Genomic DNA, 18,464 nt, shown 5'->3' with positions numbered 1-18,464 from the left:
TTAGTTGATCTCTTCCCATCCACCTACCCACCCCTGCCTTCCCTCTGAAATTTCGCAGTCCCTTCCATAATTCTACGTCTCTGGATCTATTTTGTTCATCAGTGTATTTTGTTCATTAGATTCCACATCTGAGTGAGATCATGTGATACTTGTCTTTCTCTGACTGGCTTATCTCGCTTAGCGTAATATTCTCCAAGTCCCGCCATTCTGTCTCAAAGGGCACGAGATCCTTCTTTTTTTACTGCTGAATAGCATTCCATGGTGCAAATGTACCAGTTTTTTTTATCCCCTCATCTACTAATGGGCCAACCCCCTCCTGCCATGGTCAGGCTGTTCCAGTTAATCTGCCTGCCCACAGACACAGGAGGAGAAAGCTTTGAGCAAGCCCATGACTGTTTCCCAAGCCAAATACCTTGTAGGCATTGTCTTTAAGGGGCTCCCCTTGGCTTCAGGGGCCCCCTGGGGGCATAGTGGGCTGAGTGGGGAGGAAGCTGGGGCCACAGTCCCTCTGCAGGGTGGCAGGGTGCCCCTGGCCTGGGCAATGTGCCCCCCACCCAGGATGGCCTCCTGAGTCAGAGGGGGCTGGCTGTCCCCATAGAACAAGATATAGGTCTTCATTGGAGGGGTGACAGGTCCTAGGTAAGGACTGGGGGCTTGGGGTGGCACAAGGGGTGCTGCCAGGGAGAGCTGCTTTCCACTAGCACAGTCGATGACGAAAGTTAGGTGAGCTGTGGGCATGGCCTTCTCCTGGTGAGCTGTGTGCACGGCCTGATGGTGAGCTGTGGGCATGGCCTTCTCCTGGTGAGCTGTGGTCACGGCCTTCTGATGGTGAGCTGTGGGCACGGCCTTCCGATGGTGAGCTGTGGGTACGGCCTTCTCCTGGTGAGCTGCGGGCACGGCCTTCTGCTGGTGAGCAGCGGGCACGGCCTTCTGCTGGTGAGCTGTGGTCACGGCCTTCTGATGGTGAGCTGTGGGCACGGCCTTCCGATGGTGAGCTGTGGGCACGGCCTTCCGATGGTGAGCAGCGGGCACGGCCTTCTGCTGGTGGGCCGGCTTCCCACCTAGAAGGAAGGCAAAGACCAAAGGTTGTGTTAGCACAGGGATGTGGTTCTGTTCATTCATCTGTTGAACCACATGTTCATTCATCCCACAGGCACTGACACACGTACATGGAAAGAGTGGGGTCTAAGGGCCTGGACTTCAGCCTCAGAGAGACCTGACTACATCCTGCTTCCCCTGCTCAGCCATCTGCCTCCCAGAAGCAGGGACCACTTCCTGGGAGCTTCTCGTCTTTACTGTGCACACAGATGGCCCGGCATCTTGTCCACAGGCAGATTCTGGAAGGGTGGGTCTGGGGTGGGGCCTGAGGCCCTCAGGGAGCACCATGCGGCCCTCCCCCTCCCCACATCAGACCAGAACCTCAGAGAACACCTTAGTGCCTGGTCCCCTTTGCCCCAAGGATTCCTGCTCTGTGCTTCCCTCCCAACACAGAGCCCAGCGCAGGGAGAAGCAGCTGTGAGCCAATCCGTCCGTGTGTCAATGAAGCAAGTGCAAGAGCAGGTGTCTCTGAAGCGAAAGCCGGGGCTCTTCAAAAAGTGATGTTTCGAGTTACCCTAATAATAAACAATCCATTCTCTGCACTGTGTGCTCGTCACCACAACACAGGCTAACAGGAAGCTTCTGTTCTGCTAGGCTGGTTGATACAAGAAACAAACGTGAAGTCCATGCCCAGCTTGCAAATCCTGGCAGCCCAAAGGGAGGGTAGCTGTGCTCTGTCCTCACCTCCCAGCACCCTCAGCAGAGCTCTGCCCCTCACCTCCCAGCACCTTCGGGGCCGAGGCAGCCTCTGCCACCTCCTACCTGAACTGGCGTCCAGCTCTGTCTCAGGGCCCATGATTTGGGAGCTGTCTCTCCGGTCCTCGGGGTCTTCTAATGAGGCCACCGGGGCTGCCACAGCACCTGGTCTAGCCTGGTCGGTGAGCGGTGGCAGGAGGAGCCGTTTTTTGGCAGCCTCTTCCCGGATGTAGTTCCCCATCCAAGGACCAGACCTTTTTTATTTACCGGATCCGGATCCACTGAATGATGTCCTCCCGGAACCACAGGAACTGGCCTGGGGCAGCGAGGGGATTACTTTGATCCACAGGGTTATGTCAACAAGGTTGTTGTTGGGTCTTCGGGAGGCAGGCCTCCTACCAAACAGACACCATTTCTTCCACCTTCAGCAGCTTCCTGTCTTGGGACAGGCCTTAGAACCTTCTCGTCCAGGCCTCAGTTCCCAGCCTCAGTCCTTACCACCAGTTTGGTTGCATTGTGTTTTTTTCTACCTAAGCGTTTATGGGATGCTATGTCTGTAACATGCCCTTTGTCTGGGGGACATAAACAAAAAGCATTTTTTTTTTCTCATGGTTCTGGATGTTGGGAAGTCCGAGGTCCAGGCGTCTGCAGATTTAGCTTCTGGTGAAGGCCTGCTTACTGGTTCGTAGAAGCTGTCTTTTTTTCTGGGACAAGGGGGCTCTTTGAGGGTCTCTGTTATAAGGCTCCCACCTCATGATCTAATCACCTCCCAAAGACCCACACACACACCTCCTAATATCATCACACTGGGGGGCAGGTTTCAAAATATGAATTTGGGGAGGACACAGTCTACAGCATCCTTTATGCCCTGGCCGGTTTGGCTCAGTGGATAGAGCGTCGGCCTGAGGACTGAAGGGTCCCAGGTTCGATTCCAGTCAAGGGAATGTACCTTGGTTGCGGGCACATCCCCAGTGGAGGGTGTGCAGGAGGCAGCTGATCGATGTTTCTCTCTCATCGATGTTTCTAACTCTCTATCCCTCTCCCTTCCTCTCTGTAAAAAATCAATAAAATATATTTTTTAAAAAATAAGTCCAATCAACTGAAAAAGAAAAATACTTAACGAAGAAAATTGACATTGTTTCATTAAATGGAAACAGTAATCCTACTATGAGTAAGAAGCAGCTATGCTGGTCTGGCTCAGTTGGTTAAGCATCATTCCATGCACCAAAGGTCACGGGTTGGATTCTCTGTCAGGAGTCAGGGCACTTGTCCGGTTGCAGGCTCGATCCCCAGCAGGGGGCATGCAGGAGGCAGCCCATTGATATCTCTCTCTCTCCCCCCTCCCTTCCTCTATCTCTCTAAAACCAACTTAAAAAAAATTAGAGTACTGTATTCTGATTCTGACATCAAAGGTGTGTTTTCCCCCACTCAACCAAGCAATTAACTCAGTTCAGACACTGTCTAGCTGGAGATAGTACCTGGAGATAGTGTCAGACCCCACAGGTTATGGGCTCTCCTACAAGACTACTACCCCCACCCCCACTGGGTCGCAGGCTTGATCCCCACTAGGGGGCGTGCAGGAGGCAGCCAATCCATGATTCTCTCTCATCATTGATGTTTCTATCTCTCTCTCCCTCTTCCTTCCTCTCTGAAATCAATATATATATTCCAGGTTGTCATCGAGCTTCTATATATTAGAGGTTCCCACAACCCTCTCCTTGGGTTCGATTAATTTGCTAGAGCAGTCCACAGGGTTCAGAGAAACATGTTACTTCTCAGGTCGCCAGTTTATTATTAAAGGTGAGGAGTGGGTAATAAAACAAGACCAAGTCAGTACAGCTAAGCTGACTGAAAATGGAATCTGTATAGTCAAGTTCACAAAACCAAATGGGCTGAAGCACGAGGAATAGATTTAATTGTACTTTAATGAGCCTGAGGACTTAAACTTTTGAACTTCTCAGCTGAACATCAATGCCTGGAGAGAGATATAAATCCTATAGACAACCTTCGGAAGAACCAGAAAAGAATGTTCTCTTGTCCACACCACCAGACATCCATGTCGACGTAAGAAATGTCCAAACCTGGAGAGGATTGTTGTAAGGGTTTATTTGAGGCAAACTGACAACAGATGCATGGGTGCAAGGTCTCAAATGCTCCGGAGAACAACAGCTTTGCAATTTCTTATATGCATTTGGAATTAGGAAGGGAACGTAAGGAAGGATACATGAAGGTTGAAGAGAGCAGGGTGGGGCGTGGGTTTCAGGATAGTTAACCAGATGCTGTGCTCTCTCTTTTCTTTATCTTTCTCTCTTCTTTTTAATTTCAGAGAGAGAGGGAGAGCTAGAGACATCGACGATGAGAGAGAATCATTGATCGGCTGCCTCCTGCACACCCCACACTGGGGATGGAGCCTGCAACCGGGGCATTGCACGTGCCCCAACCAGGAATCAAACCATGATCTTCTGGTTCATAGGTCAATGCTCAACCACTGAGCCACACCAGCCGGGTTTGAGGGTGCTTGCGGTTTATTTCAAAGTTGAGTTCATCTAGATGCACAGAAACAATGGACACATGGGATTGCTTACGGCAAGATAAACCTCTTACTAAAAAGTTATAGGCCTAGGGCTTGGCTACTCACCAGGACCTGCCCCGTTAGGAATTTATGATCAGATTATGGACCTCACAAGGTAATCTGATCATCCACATCTATGATCTAGAAAGACCACAGACTTCTGGAAGATCAGCATCTCACACCCACCCAGAGGCTAAGAAGGCAGAACTGCTTCTTTGGAACACTGGCCATTGCCTAGTGGTATTTCCTATTTGCAAATCCCTTGGAAAAAAATCTTTGTCATTCGTTTCTAGCCAAAGCCTCCTGATTTGATTTGACAGAGAATACAACTCAGGACAAGCCAGATAAAAGAGATGCCTAGGCAAGGTATGTGGGAAGGTGAAGCCTGACAACCCAGGGGTCTGGGCTGCCTGTCACTACTTGAGCCAATTAAGCAGAGACTGGGTTGAATCATATATGAGCATTTATTCCAATACAGCGTGGGGGAGCAGCAGGTCATCCACAAAAATCCGCTCTGCCTCTCTCCATAAGCCAGCTCCTAGTGTCAGGTAGAAGGATGACCTGAGAGAGTAGGGATTACAGGCCTGGGAAAGTAGTCAGGGTACAACCATTACAGGTTACAAGTCATGCGGGCTGGGGGGAGGGGTTGCAGAGGGCGGACACCTCCAGGCACCCGGGACTAGATTACAGGCCATAGGGGCTGGCTTGTAAAGAGCAATTATCTCTGGGACTAGATTGTCTCAGCCACAGGCTTGTAAATCTTTCCATAACGAGAGGCGGTTCTCGGGAAAGGAGGCTGGACTGCATTCCGATGTGAGCTGTCCCAGGGCGCACAACTGTCAGCCAGGTGAGAACGTGCTTCCTCTAATCAATAATCACGGATACCAGAGCATGGTTCATATTTGTTACTATTATAGTGAGTCCCCAATATTCTATTTTTTGACCCTAACAAAGGGACGAGGAGCTTCCCAGCTCTGAGTGCACCACTCTCCCCAAATCTCTATGTATTCACCAACCGGATGCTCCCAGGACCCCATTCTTTTGGGTTTTCCTGAAGGAATTATTGATTACATTATTGGTCATTGATGATTGAACTCAATCCCTAGCCCCTCTCTCCTCCCAGAGGAAAATTCCAACTCAGTACTCACTTGATTGGTTGTCCTTTCCCCATCCTCAGGTGACCTAGGTCCTAGGACCGTCAAAATCCACTTCATTCACATAACAAAGATGCCGTTATCTCTCTTCTCATTGGGAAATTCTGAGGGTGCTAGGAGCTCTGTGCCAGGAACCTGGACCAAGAACCAAATATATATATTTCCATGTATTATAAATCATAATGTCACCGGCGTGGACTTTGAGATGGAGAGACTATCCCGGATTATCTGAGCGAGCAAAATCTAATCCTTAACACTAGTCCTTAGAATTGGGGAACATCTCCTGGCTGGGTTAGAAAGGGATGTGGTGATGGCCCTGGCCAGTGGGCTCAGTCGGTTGAGCATCATCCCCGCTGCCCGTTGCTCCCTTGGTTGCGAGTCTCACGGGGTCCCTTAGAGGTGAGGGGATGCATGCCTGAGGGGGAAGGAGAAGGGGAAGGGAATGGCACAGGCGTGCTCCCTGGACAGCGCGCTTGGAACTTTGGTTTCGGGGGTTTTAAAGGCTGAGATTTAGGAGAGGTCTTGGCGGAGGATCAATGAAAATATTCCTCGGCTTTATGCTGATGGACCAAAATGAGATTTATTCTCTTACTTGGCCTGTCCTTGGGTGTGGTTGGCAAATGGTGCTTAATTGGATTTCTGTTATCTGTCTCCCTGAGTAGGGTGATTGAAGCTGTTTTCCCCCTGGTTGGGGAGGAGAAATGCAAACCGGTTACTTTTAAGTGTCCTTAGTTTAAGGAAGATAGGCTTTAGTAGATAGACACAAACTGCTGTTTAACTCTCTGTCTCAGCTTCCCCATTCTTCGTTCCTGGAATTTTCCTTTGCCCCCGCCCAGAAGGGTCGCAGGTTGGATTCCCAGTCAAGGGCACGTTCCTGGGTTTGAGGTTCACTCCCCGCCCCTGGCACTAGTGGCAAGAGTGTTGTTAAAATTAAGAATCATGTAAAATACACAAGATCAGAAGTGAAAAACGGAGCCCTAGCCGGTTTGCCTCAGTGGATAGAGCGCCGGCCTGCAAACTGAAAGGTCCCAGGTTCAATTCCGGTCAAGGGCATATGCCTGGGTTGTGGGCTCCATCCCCAGTGGGGGACTTGCAGGAGGCAGCCGATCCATGATTCTTTCTCATTATGGATGTTTCTCTCTTTCCCTCTTCCTTCCTCTCTGAAATCAATAAAAAAATATATTTTCTTAAAAAGTGAAAAAAAGAGAAAGCCCACGAACTGTGAGAAAACAGAGAAGTCAGTGGCCTGGAAGTGCTGGCAGCTGGAGAGAGGCCACCGTCATTCGCAGCCAGGCTAGTTAAGGACACCAAGCGAGAGGGGGCAATGGGTGGCTCTGTAGACCGGTGTCTGTAGCTTTGGAACCGCACTGAGTTCACACCTGTGCTCCACCCTCTGCACCTGGGTTTTCCCTTCCCCGAAAGGGGAAATACTTTGCTAAGGTTGGTGAGAAGGTTTAAGGCAGTGGTTCTCAACCTTCCTAATGCTGCGACCCTTTAATACAATTCCTCATGTGGTGACCCCCAACCATAAAATTATTTTCGTTGCTACTTCATAACTGTAATGTTGCTACTGTTATGAATCGTAAATATCTGATATGCAGGATGTATTTTAATTGTTACAAATTGAACATAATGAAAGCATAGTGATTAATCACAAACACAATATGTAATTATATATGTGTTTTCCGATGATCTTAGGCGACCCCTGTGAAAGGGTCGTTCCACCCCCAAAGGGGTCGCGACCCACAGGTTGAGAACCGCTGGTTAAGGAGCTAACACAGTGCCTGGCTGTGTAGCGCTGAGCCGGTGAAAGCTGTTACTCTCATACTTGGAACAGAAAACCAAGGAATGGTTACAATGAGAACAACTCCAGATGCACAAGTTCAGGTCAACTTCTGGGCAGCCGCGCGCATGCGCCTGGCCGCCGAGGGGTCCGGCGCGGGCGCTGCGCTGGCGGCGGAAGTCGCAGCCGGGAAGCCGGCGAGGTCGGTTCCGCCCGACTCTAACATGGCGGCGCCCTTTGTCTGCCTGGAAGTGCCGTCCCCGGCCTTCTCGCGGTCGTGATGCACCTCCCTGGGCGGCGGGGTCCGGGACATGGCAGGTGAGGGTCAGCAAGCGCTGGGCGCCGGGGGAGCCCCGCGATCCGGGCGGAGGCGGCGGCAGGCGGGGCGCGGCGGGGCGCCGGGACGGTTGTGTGGGGGAGGGGAGGAAGTGGAGTGGAAAGGGAACCGGCCCGAGTGGACCCCGCGGGGCGGGAGGCCGAGGGGCCGCCGGGCGGGGTGCGCCGCGCGGGGAGCGGGCGGGCCGGCGGTCTCGGCTGGGGAGCGCGCGTCAGCGCCCGGGCGGGTGACACCCCAGCTGGGAGCATCTCCGCCCCCGCGCGCAGCTGTCACCGCCCCTTGACCCCGCGCGCCGCCGCGGGTGGGTGTTCTGTGGCCGCGAGGTGGCGGCGGCCGGGGCAGCTCACTTTCGCTGGCTGGGGCAGAGGCACAGGCCTGCCCGGGGTCTGGAGGTGCGGGCCGAGTGGGAGGCGAGACTGTCCCTGGACCCAGTTATTTCATTCATTCATTCATTCATTCATTCCGCGGACGGTGGTTCATCACCTGATGGGTTCTGACATTAGAGCAAGTGACCCAAGACTGGCCTCGTGGTTAAAAGTGAATCGTGGAGCCAGGCAGCTTGGCTTCCGTCTCTTAAGCAAGTTAGGTTCTTCCTCTCAGAGATGAGAGTTAAGATGAGTTAAGAGTAAGGAAGCCGACAGGCCTCGTGACTCAGTGGTTGAGCCTTGACCTATGAACCAGGAGGTCACGGGTTGGATTCAGGTCAGGGCACATGCCTGGGTTGCGGGCGCATTCCCCAGGGCGCATTCCCCATAGCCTATCTATGATTCTCTTTCATCATTGATGTTTCTATCTCTCCCTCTCTGAAACCAATAAAAATATATTTTAAAAAATAAGACGTTAAGGATGCATGCTATGGCCCACCCTCCGGGGAGCCTTTTAAATCTAGTTATGGAGTTTACATTTTACCTTGACGGGAAGTCCTTTAAGAATCAGATTTGTGGCCGGGCTGGCGTTGCTCAGTGGTTGAGTGTGGACCTATGAGCCAGGAGGTCACAGTTAGATTCCCGGTCAGGGCACATGCCCAGGTTGCGGGCTCAATCCCCAGTGTGGGGCATGCAGGAGGCAGCTGATCAATGATTCTCTCTCTCATTGATGTTTCTATCTCTCTTTCCCTCTATCTTTCTATCTGAAATCAATAAAAAAGTATTAAAATAAAAGAATCAGCTTTGTGGCTATGTGAAAAATGTATTAAAGGGAGTGACCCTGCCCTGGCTGGTTTGGCTCACTGGATAGAGCATCGGGCTGGAGACTGAAGGGTCCCAGGTTCAATTCCGGTCAAGGGCATGTACCTTGGTTGCAGGCACATCCCCAGTAGGGGGTGTGCAGGAGGCAGCTGATCGATACTTCTCTCTCATCAGTGTTTCTAACTCTCTATCCCTCTCCCTTCCTCTCTGTGAAAAATCAATAAAATATATTTTTTTAAAAAAAGGGAGTGACCCTGGAGGTCAATTAAGAGTGTGCTAGAATATTTCAGGTGAGGAGTGACAGTGGCCACAGCAGACCAAAGTGACCCAAGTTAACATTTATTGAGCACTTACTTTGTGCCAGGCTCTGTGTCCAGGGCTTTGCGTTTGCCTGTTTGATGGATGAATGAAAGGGCAGCTCTTAAGGAAGCAGGTACCCTTTGGGTTCTCATCACATTTTGGGTGTCTTTGATTCAGGTAATGAGTGGGAGGAGGAGAGTCAAGCTGGAGTTCACCCAGACAAACTCAGAAAAGAGTAGCCTGGGCCACTTGGAAATCTGAGGTGTGTCTGAAATACTCAAGGATGAAACAAAACCAGCAGGTCAGTTTGTTTGTCCTTCTCAAGGCTCATGGTGATTCAGGTCACCCTTTCAAGATAGCCTATTTTTTAAAAAAAATACATCATTTTTATTGATTTCAGAGAGGAAGGGAGAGGGAGAGATAGAAACATCAATGATGAGAGAGAATCACTGATTGGTTGCCTCCTGCACCCTCCCTACTGGGGATCGAGCCCGCAACCCGGGCATGTGCCCTTGACTGGAATCAAACCTGGGACCCTTCAGTCCACAGGCCAACGGTCTATCCGCTGAGCCAAACCAGCTAGGGCAAGATAGCCTTTTCTTTAAAATTATACAAATGACAAAATCCTAGTTTAGGGGAAATTACTGATTTTATTGTTGTTTTACCAACAAAGACCAGCCTCAGTTATTCACTGGATAATGATCACACCTTATTTTAATTAAGTACAATCTTAAAATGCTCCAGTATAGCAATCCCAAAATACAGTGGCTGAAACAAAGGGAAGTTTATTCCTTGCCCCTTATTAGTCTGGAAGTAGGGAGTCCAGAGCTGGTGGAGCAGCTCACTGTTTTGTGACGTCACCCAGGAGCAGGGTTCCACTGATCATGTGGCTCTCCTTCCTCAAACCGGAGCTCCCACCTCATGGTCTAAGCTGGCTGCTTCAGCTCCTGTTTCATGCATGCACTCCATTTGGCAGAAAGGACAAGACAGAGTGGGGAGCACACGCTCATTCCTTTTATGGTTCTGATGTTTAAAGATACATACTTTGTGAACAACATGTCCCCAAACATAAGCATCTTGTGTACAAAGAATGACTCATGGCTGTTCCCGTACTGGAGGGAAAGCTGGCCGAGAACCTGCTTGGTCCCCTGTGTGACTAGATTGCTGACTGTGGGTCTTGGGCCCAGCCTGCGGGGAAGTGCATTGTGTTGGTGAAAGCGGGCTGGGCATGCTTCCCAGGCCTCCATCTCTCCCAGGCAGGCTGATCTGGCTTGGGGAGGTTTATGTTGCTTGTGCCCAGGGAGTCCAGGCTTGGTTTTGCATTTAGCATTTTCTGTGCCCAGCATGTCAGAGACTGTGCTAGGTGCTAGGGGTGTGGGCCTGAGGAAGACTGGAACTCTTAGCTGTATGGACAGTCACAGTACACGTAAGAAGCACCATATTCCGAAGTGTGTGGTGCACAGGGTGACTGTTGGAATGCTCTACTGCGGTCGTGAAGATGTAGTGAACAGCCTGTCTTGGAATGATAGCTGTAAAAGTCCCCTCAGAGAGGCAGCGACGACTCAGGTATTGGTGTGAGTCCCTGCTTCCCTGGTTAGTGGCTCTGTGTCCTAAGGTCCAATTCCTTCATCCCTGCACCTCAGTTTCTTCATCTGTACAATAGGGGTAACAGTCTCCACCTCAGAATCGTTTTGAGAATGATGTGAGGTCAGGCATGTCATTCACAAGGTCTGATGGGCAAATGTTAGTTGCCTCCTGCTGCAAGGTGCGATGGTTCGAAGCCAGAGAGGGCAGTTAGGTGTGCAATCGAAGAAGGCCTAAGCCTGTGGGGAAGCCAGGTTGCTGACTCCCTCGGGGCAGGCATTATCCAGGTTGTACAAAGACTGCCCTCCGTTTCCTCAGGAGTTCCACCGAGCTTCCTAATTAAGTTGTCAATCCGGCCCTGGCTGGTGTGGCTCCGTTGGTGGGAGTGTCATCCACAGCAAAAGGTGGCGGGGTCAGTTCCCGGTCAGGGCACATGTCCAGGTTGTGGGTTCGATCTCTGGTCGGGGTATGCGCATGAGGTAACTGATTGATGTTTCTCTCTCACATTGATGTTTCTCTCCCTCTCTCCCTTCCTCTCCCTAAAATCAATTTATTCTCTTTTTTATGTCTCTGGTTCTATTTTATTCATCAGTTTATTTTGTTCATTAGATTCCACATTTGAGTGAGATCATGTGATACTTACTTTTCTCTGACTGGCCTATTTCACTTAACATAATACTCTCCAAATGGTAAGAGTTCTTTCTTTTTTACAGCTGCATAGTATTCCATTGGAAAAAATCTCTAAAATCAATTTAAGCCCTAGCTGGTTTTGCTCAGTGGTTAGAGCCTTGGCCTGTGGATTGAAGGGTCCCAAGTTCGATTCCAGTCAAGGGCAAGGGTTCCTTCCAAATTCAAAGGCTTCCAGGAAGCCTTCCCTACCCAGCCCCCACCACAGCTGTTTGGAGCCCCTCCTCTGTGATTTCTTCGCACCCTCACATCATAATCATAGGTTTCCTGTCTGTCTCCCTGCGAGACCCTACCCGGCATCTTGCATGCAGGGACAGGGTCTGGTTTCTCCTGTATTCCCACTGTGTCGCTCATTTCCTGGCACATAGCCAGTGCTCAGTAAACGCTGTTGGACGGATGGATGTTGGCTTTGATTGGCTGAAGAGGAACTGGCAGTTGAGGGTGGAGAGTACCTCAGTGTGGTGTGGGGTTGGCATTCAGTTGATTGAAGAGAGGGGCGGGCCTGGTGGTGTATTTGGTATCTGGCTGTAATATGGGAAGTAAACGTGGAGAACTGTGAGAGTTTAGATAGTTTCTCTGTTTGTCTTTTCCCAGTAGAACAGGGTTTCTTAACCTTGACATTATTGACATTTGGGCTGGCTAAGTTTGTGGGGGCTTCCTGTGCACTCGCGGATGTTAAGCAGCACCGCTGCCTTCTGCACGTAGATGCCAGGAGTACCTGCCAAACCCCAGCTGTGGCTACCGAAAGGGTCTGCAGGCGAGAAGGTCTGCAGGCTCGGCCAAACATCTCCTGGGGCAAAATGGCCCCCACCCACGAACTGCCCTGTAGGGCTAGGGGTAGAGGCAAGAACTAAGTTAGACACACCTGGGCTTATCCTCCTCCTCTGGCTTACCAGATGTATGCCTTTGGGCAAAGTACTCCACCTCTTTTTTTTTTTTAATATATTTTATTGATTTTTTACAGAGAGGAAGGGAGAGAGATAGAGAGTTAGAAACATCGATCAGCTGCCTCCTACACACCCCCTACTGGGGATGTGCCCGCAACCAAGGTACATGCCCTTGACCGGAATCGAACCTGGGACCCTTCAGTCCTCAGGCCAACGCTCTATCCACTGAGCCAAACCAGTTAGGGCAGTACTCCACCTCTTTAAGCCGCAGTTTCCTCAGTTGTAACATGGGGATATTGCTGACCTCGCACATAACTTTAATGGGTGGGATGATTGATGAGGTCATCCACTTCTTTTACTGGGCACAATTTTATTATTTTTTTTGTATGAGAAAGTTTACTTAGAAAGTTACAGAGGCACAAGAAGGGGCCCTTGGAGCTTAGGAGAGAGAAAGGTAAAGGTAACTCGCCTGCGGGGAAGAAGAGGGGGAAGGGAAAGGCATGGGCGTGCTGGGGGGGTGGGAAGGGCGCTGTTGGCTACAATTTTATAATAATAGAGGTCAAAGAGTAAGCATTTCTGCACAGTGATTTCAGCCTTTGCTACAGGTGTGTGTGTGTGTGTGTGTGTGTGTGTGTGTGTGTGTTTTGAGTGTCTGCATAGGCTCCTGGCACTCTCTAAGGTCCACCTGGGTATTAATAGCTAGTTAAGGTCGACCTTAATAATCTAATAACCACCAACACGCACAGAAAACCAGGGCTTGGGCTCTTGAATTCAAACCTGCTTGTTAGGAAATTGAGCTTCAAAGGAAGGAAGCAGAGGGCATGGGTGGCATTGAGGGTTGCGCGCACACAGGTCTAAACAGCAGAGGCTCAGAGGTGGCAGTTGCAGCACAGTGGGGACCAGGCCAGAGAGCAGGCTTGATGGGTTCACTGTAACGTCAAAAACATTCCACTTCTGGTCTTTCAGACCTTCGAAGGGTCTGGCAGCAGAGCCTGTCCTCCCCACCCCGCCCTCAGCACTTCCTATACTGGAACTGTTCATCTAAGCCAGTGGTTCTCAACCTTGGCTGCACATTAGAATCACCTGGGAATCGTTTTAAAATCCTGATTTCTGGGCCTCATCCTCCGGAAATTCTGTTTCTTTGTTATGGGGTGGGGCCACAACATTAGTAACAAAGAAACAGAATTTCCGGAGGATGAGGCCCAGAAATGATATTTAAAAAAGATTCCCAGGTGATTCTAATGTGCAGCCAAGGTTGAGGACCACTGATAAGCAGTCTCTTTCCTGTCCTGAATGGCAGGCTCCGCTGCCGGTGGGAAGCTGGCTGTCTCCCGGCTCACCGGCCAGGTGGGTGAGCACTTCTCATTTCAGTATCTCAGGCTGACTGGGCCCCTGTCAGGGACTTTCCTGGTTTCCTGTAATTCAGTCAGCTGCCCAAGTTAATGCTTCAAAACAGTTTTTAAGGTCAGAAAGAACATTGTTGAAATTTGTAAAAGTTTATTTGGGAAACATTGGTAGATACAAAGTATAAAGTATATACAGTATCAAGAATAAGATTCAAGGAACATGCTTGTACCCATCACTCAGTTTACAAACAGGAATGATACCTTTAGAGTGGCCCTTCCCGACCCCCCAGATAATCACTGAATTTAGCTCTTGTTATTCTCTTGCCTGCCTTTATAGTTTTACCACATGTGTTTGCATTGCTAAACAGTGTATTGTTTAATTTTCCAGGTTTTTGAACTTGATATAGTCATGCTGTTTTCTTCAGCGACTTGAAGTTTTGGCTTAACATTTGTTCTTGAGATTAATCCATGGTGCATATAGTTGTATTGCTTTTTCATTGATGAATTGTGTTCCATTGTATGAGAACTTATTGATCCTTTCTGTTGCTGCTGGATATTTGGTTTGTTTCCAATGTTTTGCTGAGACAAACAGTGCTGCCTGAACGTTTGTGGGGCACAGGCACAGCCTGTCCAGGATGCACCCCCAGGTGCGGGACTGAGTCACAGGGCGTGCGCGTTTTCATTTTGACCAAATGATACCAAATTGTTTCCGAAGTGGTCTCCCCAGTGCACTGAACTGACAGTTCAGTTTGCCTCACATCCCCCAGCATGGTGTTGCAGGGAGGTTGCCATAGGAGCTGTTCCAGTTGTTTGCCTCATGCCCCTGTTGGTGGTGGTCATGCCACATGCCTCTGCCCTCTGGAGTCCATGATTTCTCTTGCCAGCCAGCTCCCCTCCCCGCCCCCCGCCCCCTCAGGGTGCTTAGTACGTGGAGCTTATTAGCAAGCCTGGGTTTTCTCTGGGCACAGTCCTTTACCAGGACTCACAGTTTCCTTACAGCTGGTGAAATGCCCTGTCAGAGTGGGAAATCGCAGCATATGCTCCAGAGCTCTCTGGCCAGTTACTCACTCCCAACATTAATTTTTACCCAGCCGATGAATGCCTTAAGCATTTGCTTCAGTACTGGCAGGCTGCTGCCCAGACAGAGTACCATTTTCTGCTCCTGCTCATGGGACATGTCCTGGCCACAGTGGAAACTGGCTGTCTTTCCACTTTTTGTCAGTCTGATACTGGAAGCGGTACCTTGTGCTTATTTATATTTATACTAGAGCCCCGGTGCATGAATTCGTGCACCAGTGGGGTCCCTCGGCCTGGCCTAAGGAATCGGGCTGAAACCGGCTCTCCGACATCCCCTGAGGGGTCCCGGATTGTGAGAGGGCGCAGGCCAGGCTGAGGGACCCCATCGGTGCACGATTGGGGCCAGGGAGGGACCACAGGAGGGTTCCAGGGCATGTCCAGCCTGTCTTGCCCAGTCCCGATCAGCTGGACCCCAGCATTAAGCTAACCTACCTGTCAGAGCATCTGCCCCCTGGTGGTCAGTGCATGTCATAGCAACTGGTTGCCCAGTCGACTGTCTGACCCTGGTGGTCAATGCACATCATAACAAGTGGTGGGGCGACCTTAGCATATCATTAGCATATTACACTTTGATTGGTCGAACAACTGGATGACTGGACACTTAGCATATTAGGCTTTTATTACATAGGATTTCTCTATTAGTGAGGTTGAAAGAGAGAGAGAGAGAAACATCAATTTGTAGTTATTATTTATGCATTCTTTGGTTGATTCTTGCATGTGCCCTGACCGGGGATTGAACTCGCAACCTTGGCGTATTGGTATAATGCTCTAACCAACTGAGCTACCCAGCCAGGGAAAACATCTTTTTTTTTCTGTATAGAGTATATCCACTTCTTGTCATTCTTTCTTTTTTTACTTCTTGTATTTCTTTTGCGAATTGCTTGTTCATTTCTTTGACTCATTTTTCTGTTGGGAGACTGTTGATTAATTTTTATAATAGCTTTGGTAAGATTTTCACTTACCATATAATTCACCCTTTTAAAGTTCATTCATGTTGTAGCATGTATGAACACTATTTTATTGTCAAATTATATTTTATTGTATGGACATACCACATTTTATTTATTCAGTTGATGGACATTTGGATTGTTTCCACCTTTCAGCTATCTATATATATAAAAGCCTAAGCAGCCGTTCGACCGGTAGCTATGATGTGCACTGACCACCAGGGGGCAGACACTCCGACCGGTAGGTTAGCTTGCTGCTGGGGTCCAGCTGATCGGGACTGGGCAAGATGGGCTGGACAACGCCCTGGAACCCTCCTGCGGTCCCTCCCTGGCCCCAATCATGCACCGGTGGGGTCCCTCGGCCTGGCCTGTGCCCTCTCACAATCTGGGACCCCTCGGGGGATGTCGGAGAGCCGGTTTCTGCCCGACCCCCGCAGGCCAGGCTGAGGGACCCCACTGGTGCACAAATCCATGCACCAGGCCTCTAGTTATGAATAATGCTGCTATGAACATTTGTCTACAACAGTGGTTCTCAACCTTCCTAATGCCGCAACCTTTAATACAGTTCCTCATGTTGTGGTGACCCCCAACCATAAAATTATTTTCGTTGCTACTTCATAACTGTAATTTTGCTACTGTAAACAATATGTAATTATATATGTGTTTTCTGATGGTCTTAGGCGACCCCTGTGAAAGGGTCGTTCGACCCCCAAAGGGGTCGCGACCCACAGGTTGAGAACCGCTGGTCTACAAGCTTTTGTGTGGACATACTTTCATTGTTGATTACTTTTTAAGAGTCTTTTGTATTTCAGGATTAGTAGTTCTTATTTAGTTGTAGATATTCCCCCCCAGTTTATATTTGCATAAAATATCCTTTTGCTCATTTTGTCTTTCCCAGTCAAGTTTTATAAAATATTGCCCCACTGATGTGGCTAAGTGGATTGAGAGTCATCCCATGGACCAAGAGGCATGGAGACAAAACATTGAGATTTCTGGCCAGTCTTTCATGCCTCTAAGATTTTAGTTTGTGGACCCTCCCTTCCCCACTACGGCCCTCTTAATCGGCCTTGGGTCTGGCCTGGAGACCCTATAGAGCAGTCAGGGTGTTGCAGGTGCTGTCTCTGTCTCTGTGAGTCTGTCTCAGTGTGTCCGTCTCTCTCTGCCTCTGCCTCTCAGGCTGCCTGCCTTGGGACCAGGAAGGAACCAGGCAGCACTGGGGCGGTTTCTAAGCTTGAAGCTAAGCTTGTACTTTAGAGCAGCTGCCTGCAAAACCGCCAAGGCTGCAAGAGATCCGGCTGGTGGAGGGGATTGAGGGCTAGGAGGTTGGCAGCACTGTTTCTTTGAGGCGAGCTGGGGCTCAGACCTCCTAATCCCAGGGGTGCTGGCCAAAACTGTCTTCTAGAGCAGCACTCAGGCCTGGGCTCAGGAGCCTGACAGTTTTTATTTTATTTAGTTATTTAATGCTAGAGGCCTGGTGCATGAATTTGTGCACGGGTGTGGTCTGGCCCAATAGGGGCCAATTGTGCCGGACCAGCTGGAGGGAGGGGAAGCAAGAAGTTGGCCAGCTGGCCCCACCCCCTGGTCAGGATGTGCAGGCCAATCAGGGGCAGGGTTGGCCAGGGGGAGGGGCCCTGGGTGGTTGGCGGGCTGGCCCCGCACTCTGATCAAACTCCAGTCAAACTCCTGGTCATGGGGACAATTTGCATATTGCCCTTTTATTATATAGGATTATATAGGATATTTTTATTGATTTTAGAGAGGAAGGGAGAGGGACAGAGAGATAGAAACATCAGTGATGAGAGAATCATTAATTGGCTGCTTCCTGCACACCCCTTACTGGGGATTGAACCTGAGACCCTTCAGTCCACTGAGGCTCTATCCACTGAGGCAGACCAGCCAGGGCGAGCCTGACAGTTTTTAAAAACCAGTGGAAACGGAGACATGTATTCTTGACCATGCTTTATCCGGGGCCTAATGGGACCTTTTGAGGTCCCCAAAATATTCCTCTAAAATATCCTCTTGCTCATTTTGTCTTTCCCAGTCAAGTTTTATTTTTTTTATTTTTATTTTTTTTTTATATTTTATTGATTTTTTACAGAGAGGAAGGGAGAGAGATAGAGAGTTAGAAACATCGATGAGAGAGAAACATCGATCAGCTGCCTCCTGCACATCACCCACTGGGGATGTGCCCGCAACCCAGGTACATGCCCTTGACCGGAATCGAACCTGGGACCTTTCAGTCCGCAGGCCGACGCTCTATCCACTGAGCCAAACCGGTTTCGGCACCAGTCAAGTTTTATAAAATATTGCCCTGCTGATGTGGCTCAGTGGATTGAGAGTCATCCCATGGACCAAGAGGTCCCGGGTTCGATTCTTGGTCAGGGGCACATGCCCGGGTTGCGGGCTCAATCCCCAGTAGGGGGTATGCAGGAGGCAGCCAATCGATGTGCCTCTTTCAACAATGTGTCTCTTTCACCAATGTTTCTATCTCCCTCTCCCTTCCTCTATATCTAAGAATCAATAAAAACATTTTTTGTAAATTAAATCTTTATTCAGATTATTACATTAGTTACTCTTTAAAACATATATTTTTTAAAGTTTTACAAAATATTAATTTCAGTTTAATTCTTTCTGGATTAGTAAATATGTAACCTGATGTTGGCTTATGTAGTTTACATATATTCTTAATATATTCATAGTTGATGTTCATGTCCAACATAGTTCATGTTCCTACTTGGAAATCTTGAGGTTTTCAATATAGGGAAAGTTTTAAATGAAAAAATGATCTAAATGCTAGATAAATATCTCA

At 49.4% G+C, this 18,464-nt stretch overlaps 2 protein-coding genes across 9 annotated transcripts in view; one reads left to right on the top strand and one right to left on the bottom strand.

Moving 5' to 3' along the window:
• Positions 1-176: 176 nt before the first annotated feature.
• Positions 177-2,035, bottom strand: SRARP (steroid receptor associated and regulated protein). The gene is made up of 2 exons (XM_014447021.2): positions 1,861-2,035; positions 177-1,061 (listed from the first exon to the last, which is right to left on the bottom strand). The coding sequence occupies exons 1-2, from the start codon at positions 2,033-2,035 to the stop codon at positions 340-342; spliced, it is 897 nt and encodes a 298-aa protein (XP_014302507.1). The 3' UTR covers positions 177-339.
• Positions 2,036-7,496: 5,461 nt separating this feature from the next.
• ZBTB17 (zinc finger and BTB domain containing 17) overlaps positions 7,497-18,464 on the top strand; it is a 30,031-nt gene continuing 19,063 nt past the window's right edge. For 7 of the 8 annotated variants that reach the window (XM_023745922.1, XM_023745920.1, XM_023745923.1 and 4 more), the window contains exon 1: positions 7,497-7,621. In XM_023745922.1, coding sequence (XP_023601690.1) covers positions 7,615-7,621 — 7 coding nt within the window. In that variant the 5' untranslated portion in view covers positions 7,497-7,614. Of the gene's footprint in view, positions 7,622-9,320; positions 9,429-18,464 lie in introns of those variants that run through there. The other variant, XM_023745921.1, reaches the window with a different exon arrangement.

Source organism: Myotis lucifugus, unplaced genomic scaffold (genome assembly GCF_000147115.1).
Source record: "Myotis lucifugus unplaced genomic scaffold, Myoluc2.0 scaffold_604, whole genome shotgun sequence".
In the NCBI taxonomy this organism is placed as follows: Eukaryota; Metazoa; Chordata; class Mammalia; order Chiroptera; family Vespertilionidae; genus Myotis; species Myotis lucifugus.
The sequence above is the reverse complement of the archived record's forward strand: the minus strand, read 5'-3'. Positions and strand labels throughout refer to the sequence as shown.

Bases quoted from the DNA above. Each gene is read 5' to 3' on its own strand.
- SRARP (XM_014447021.2), bottom strand. From the start codon at position 2,035: ATGGGGAACTACATCCGGGAAGAGGCTGCCAAAAAACGGCTCCTCCTG. The intron at 1,062-1,860 runs GTAGGAGGTGGC...CCTTCCTTCTAG, and splicing joins AGAGCTGGACGCCAGTTCAG to GTGGGAAGCCGGCCCACCAG.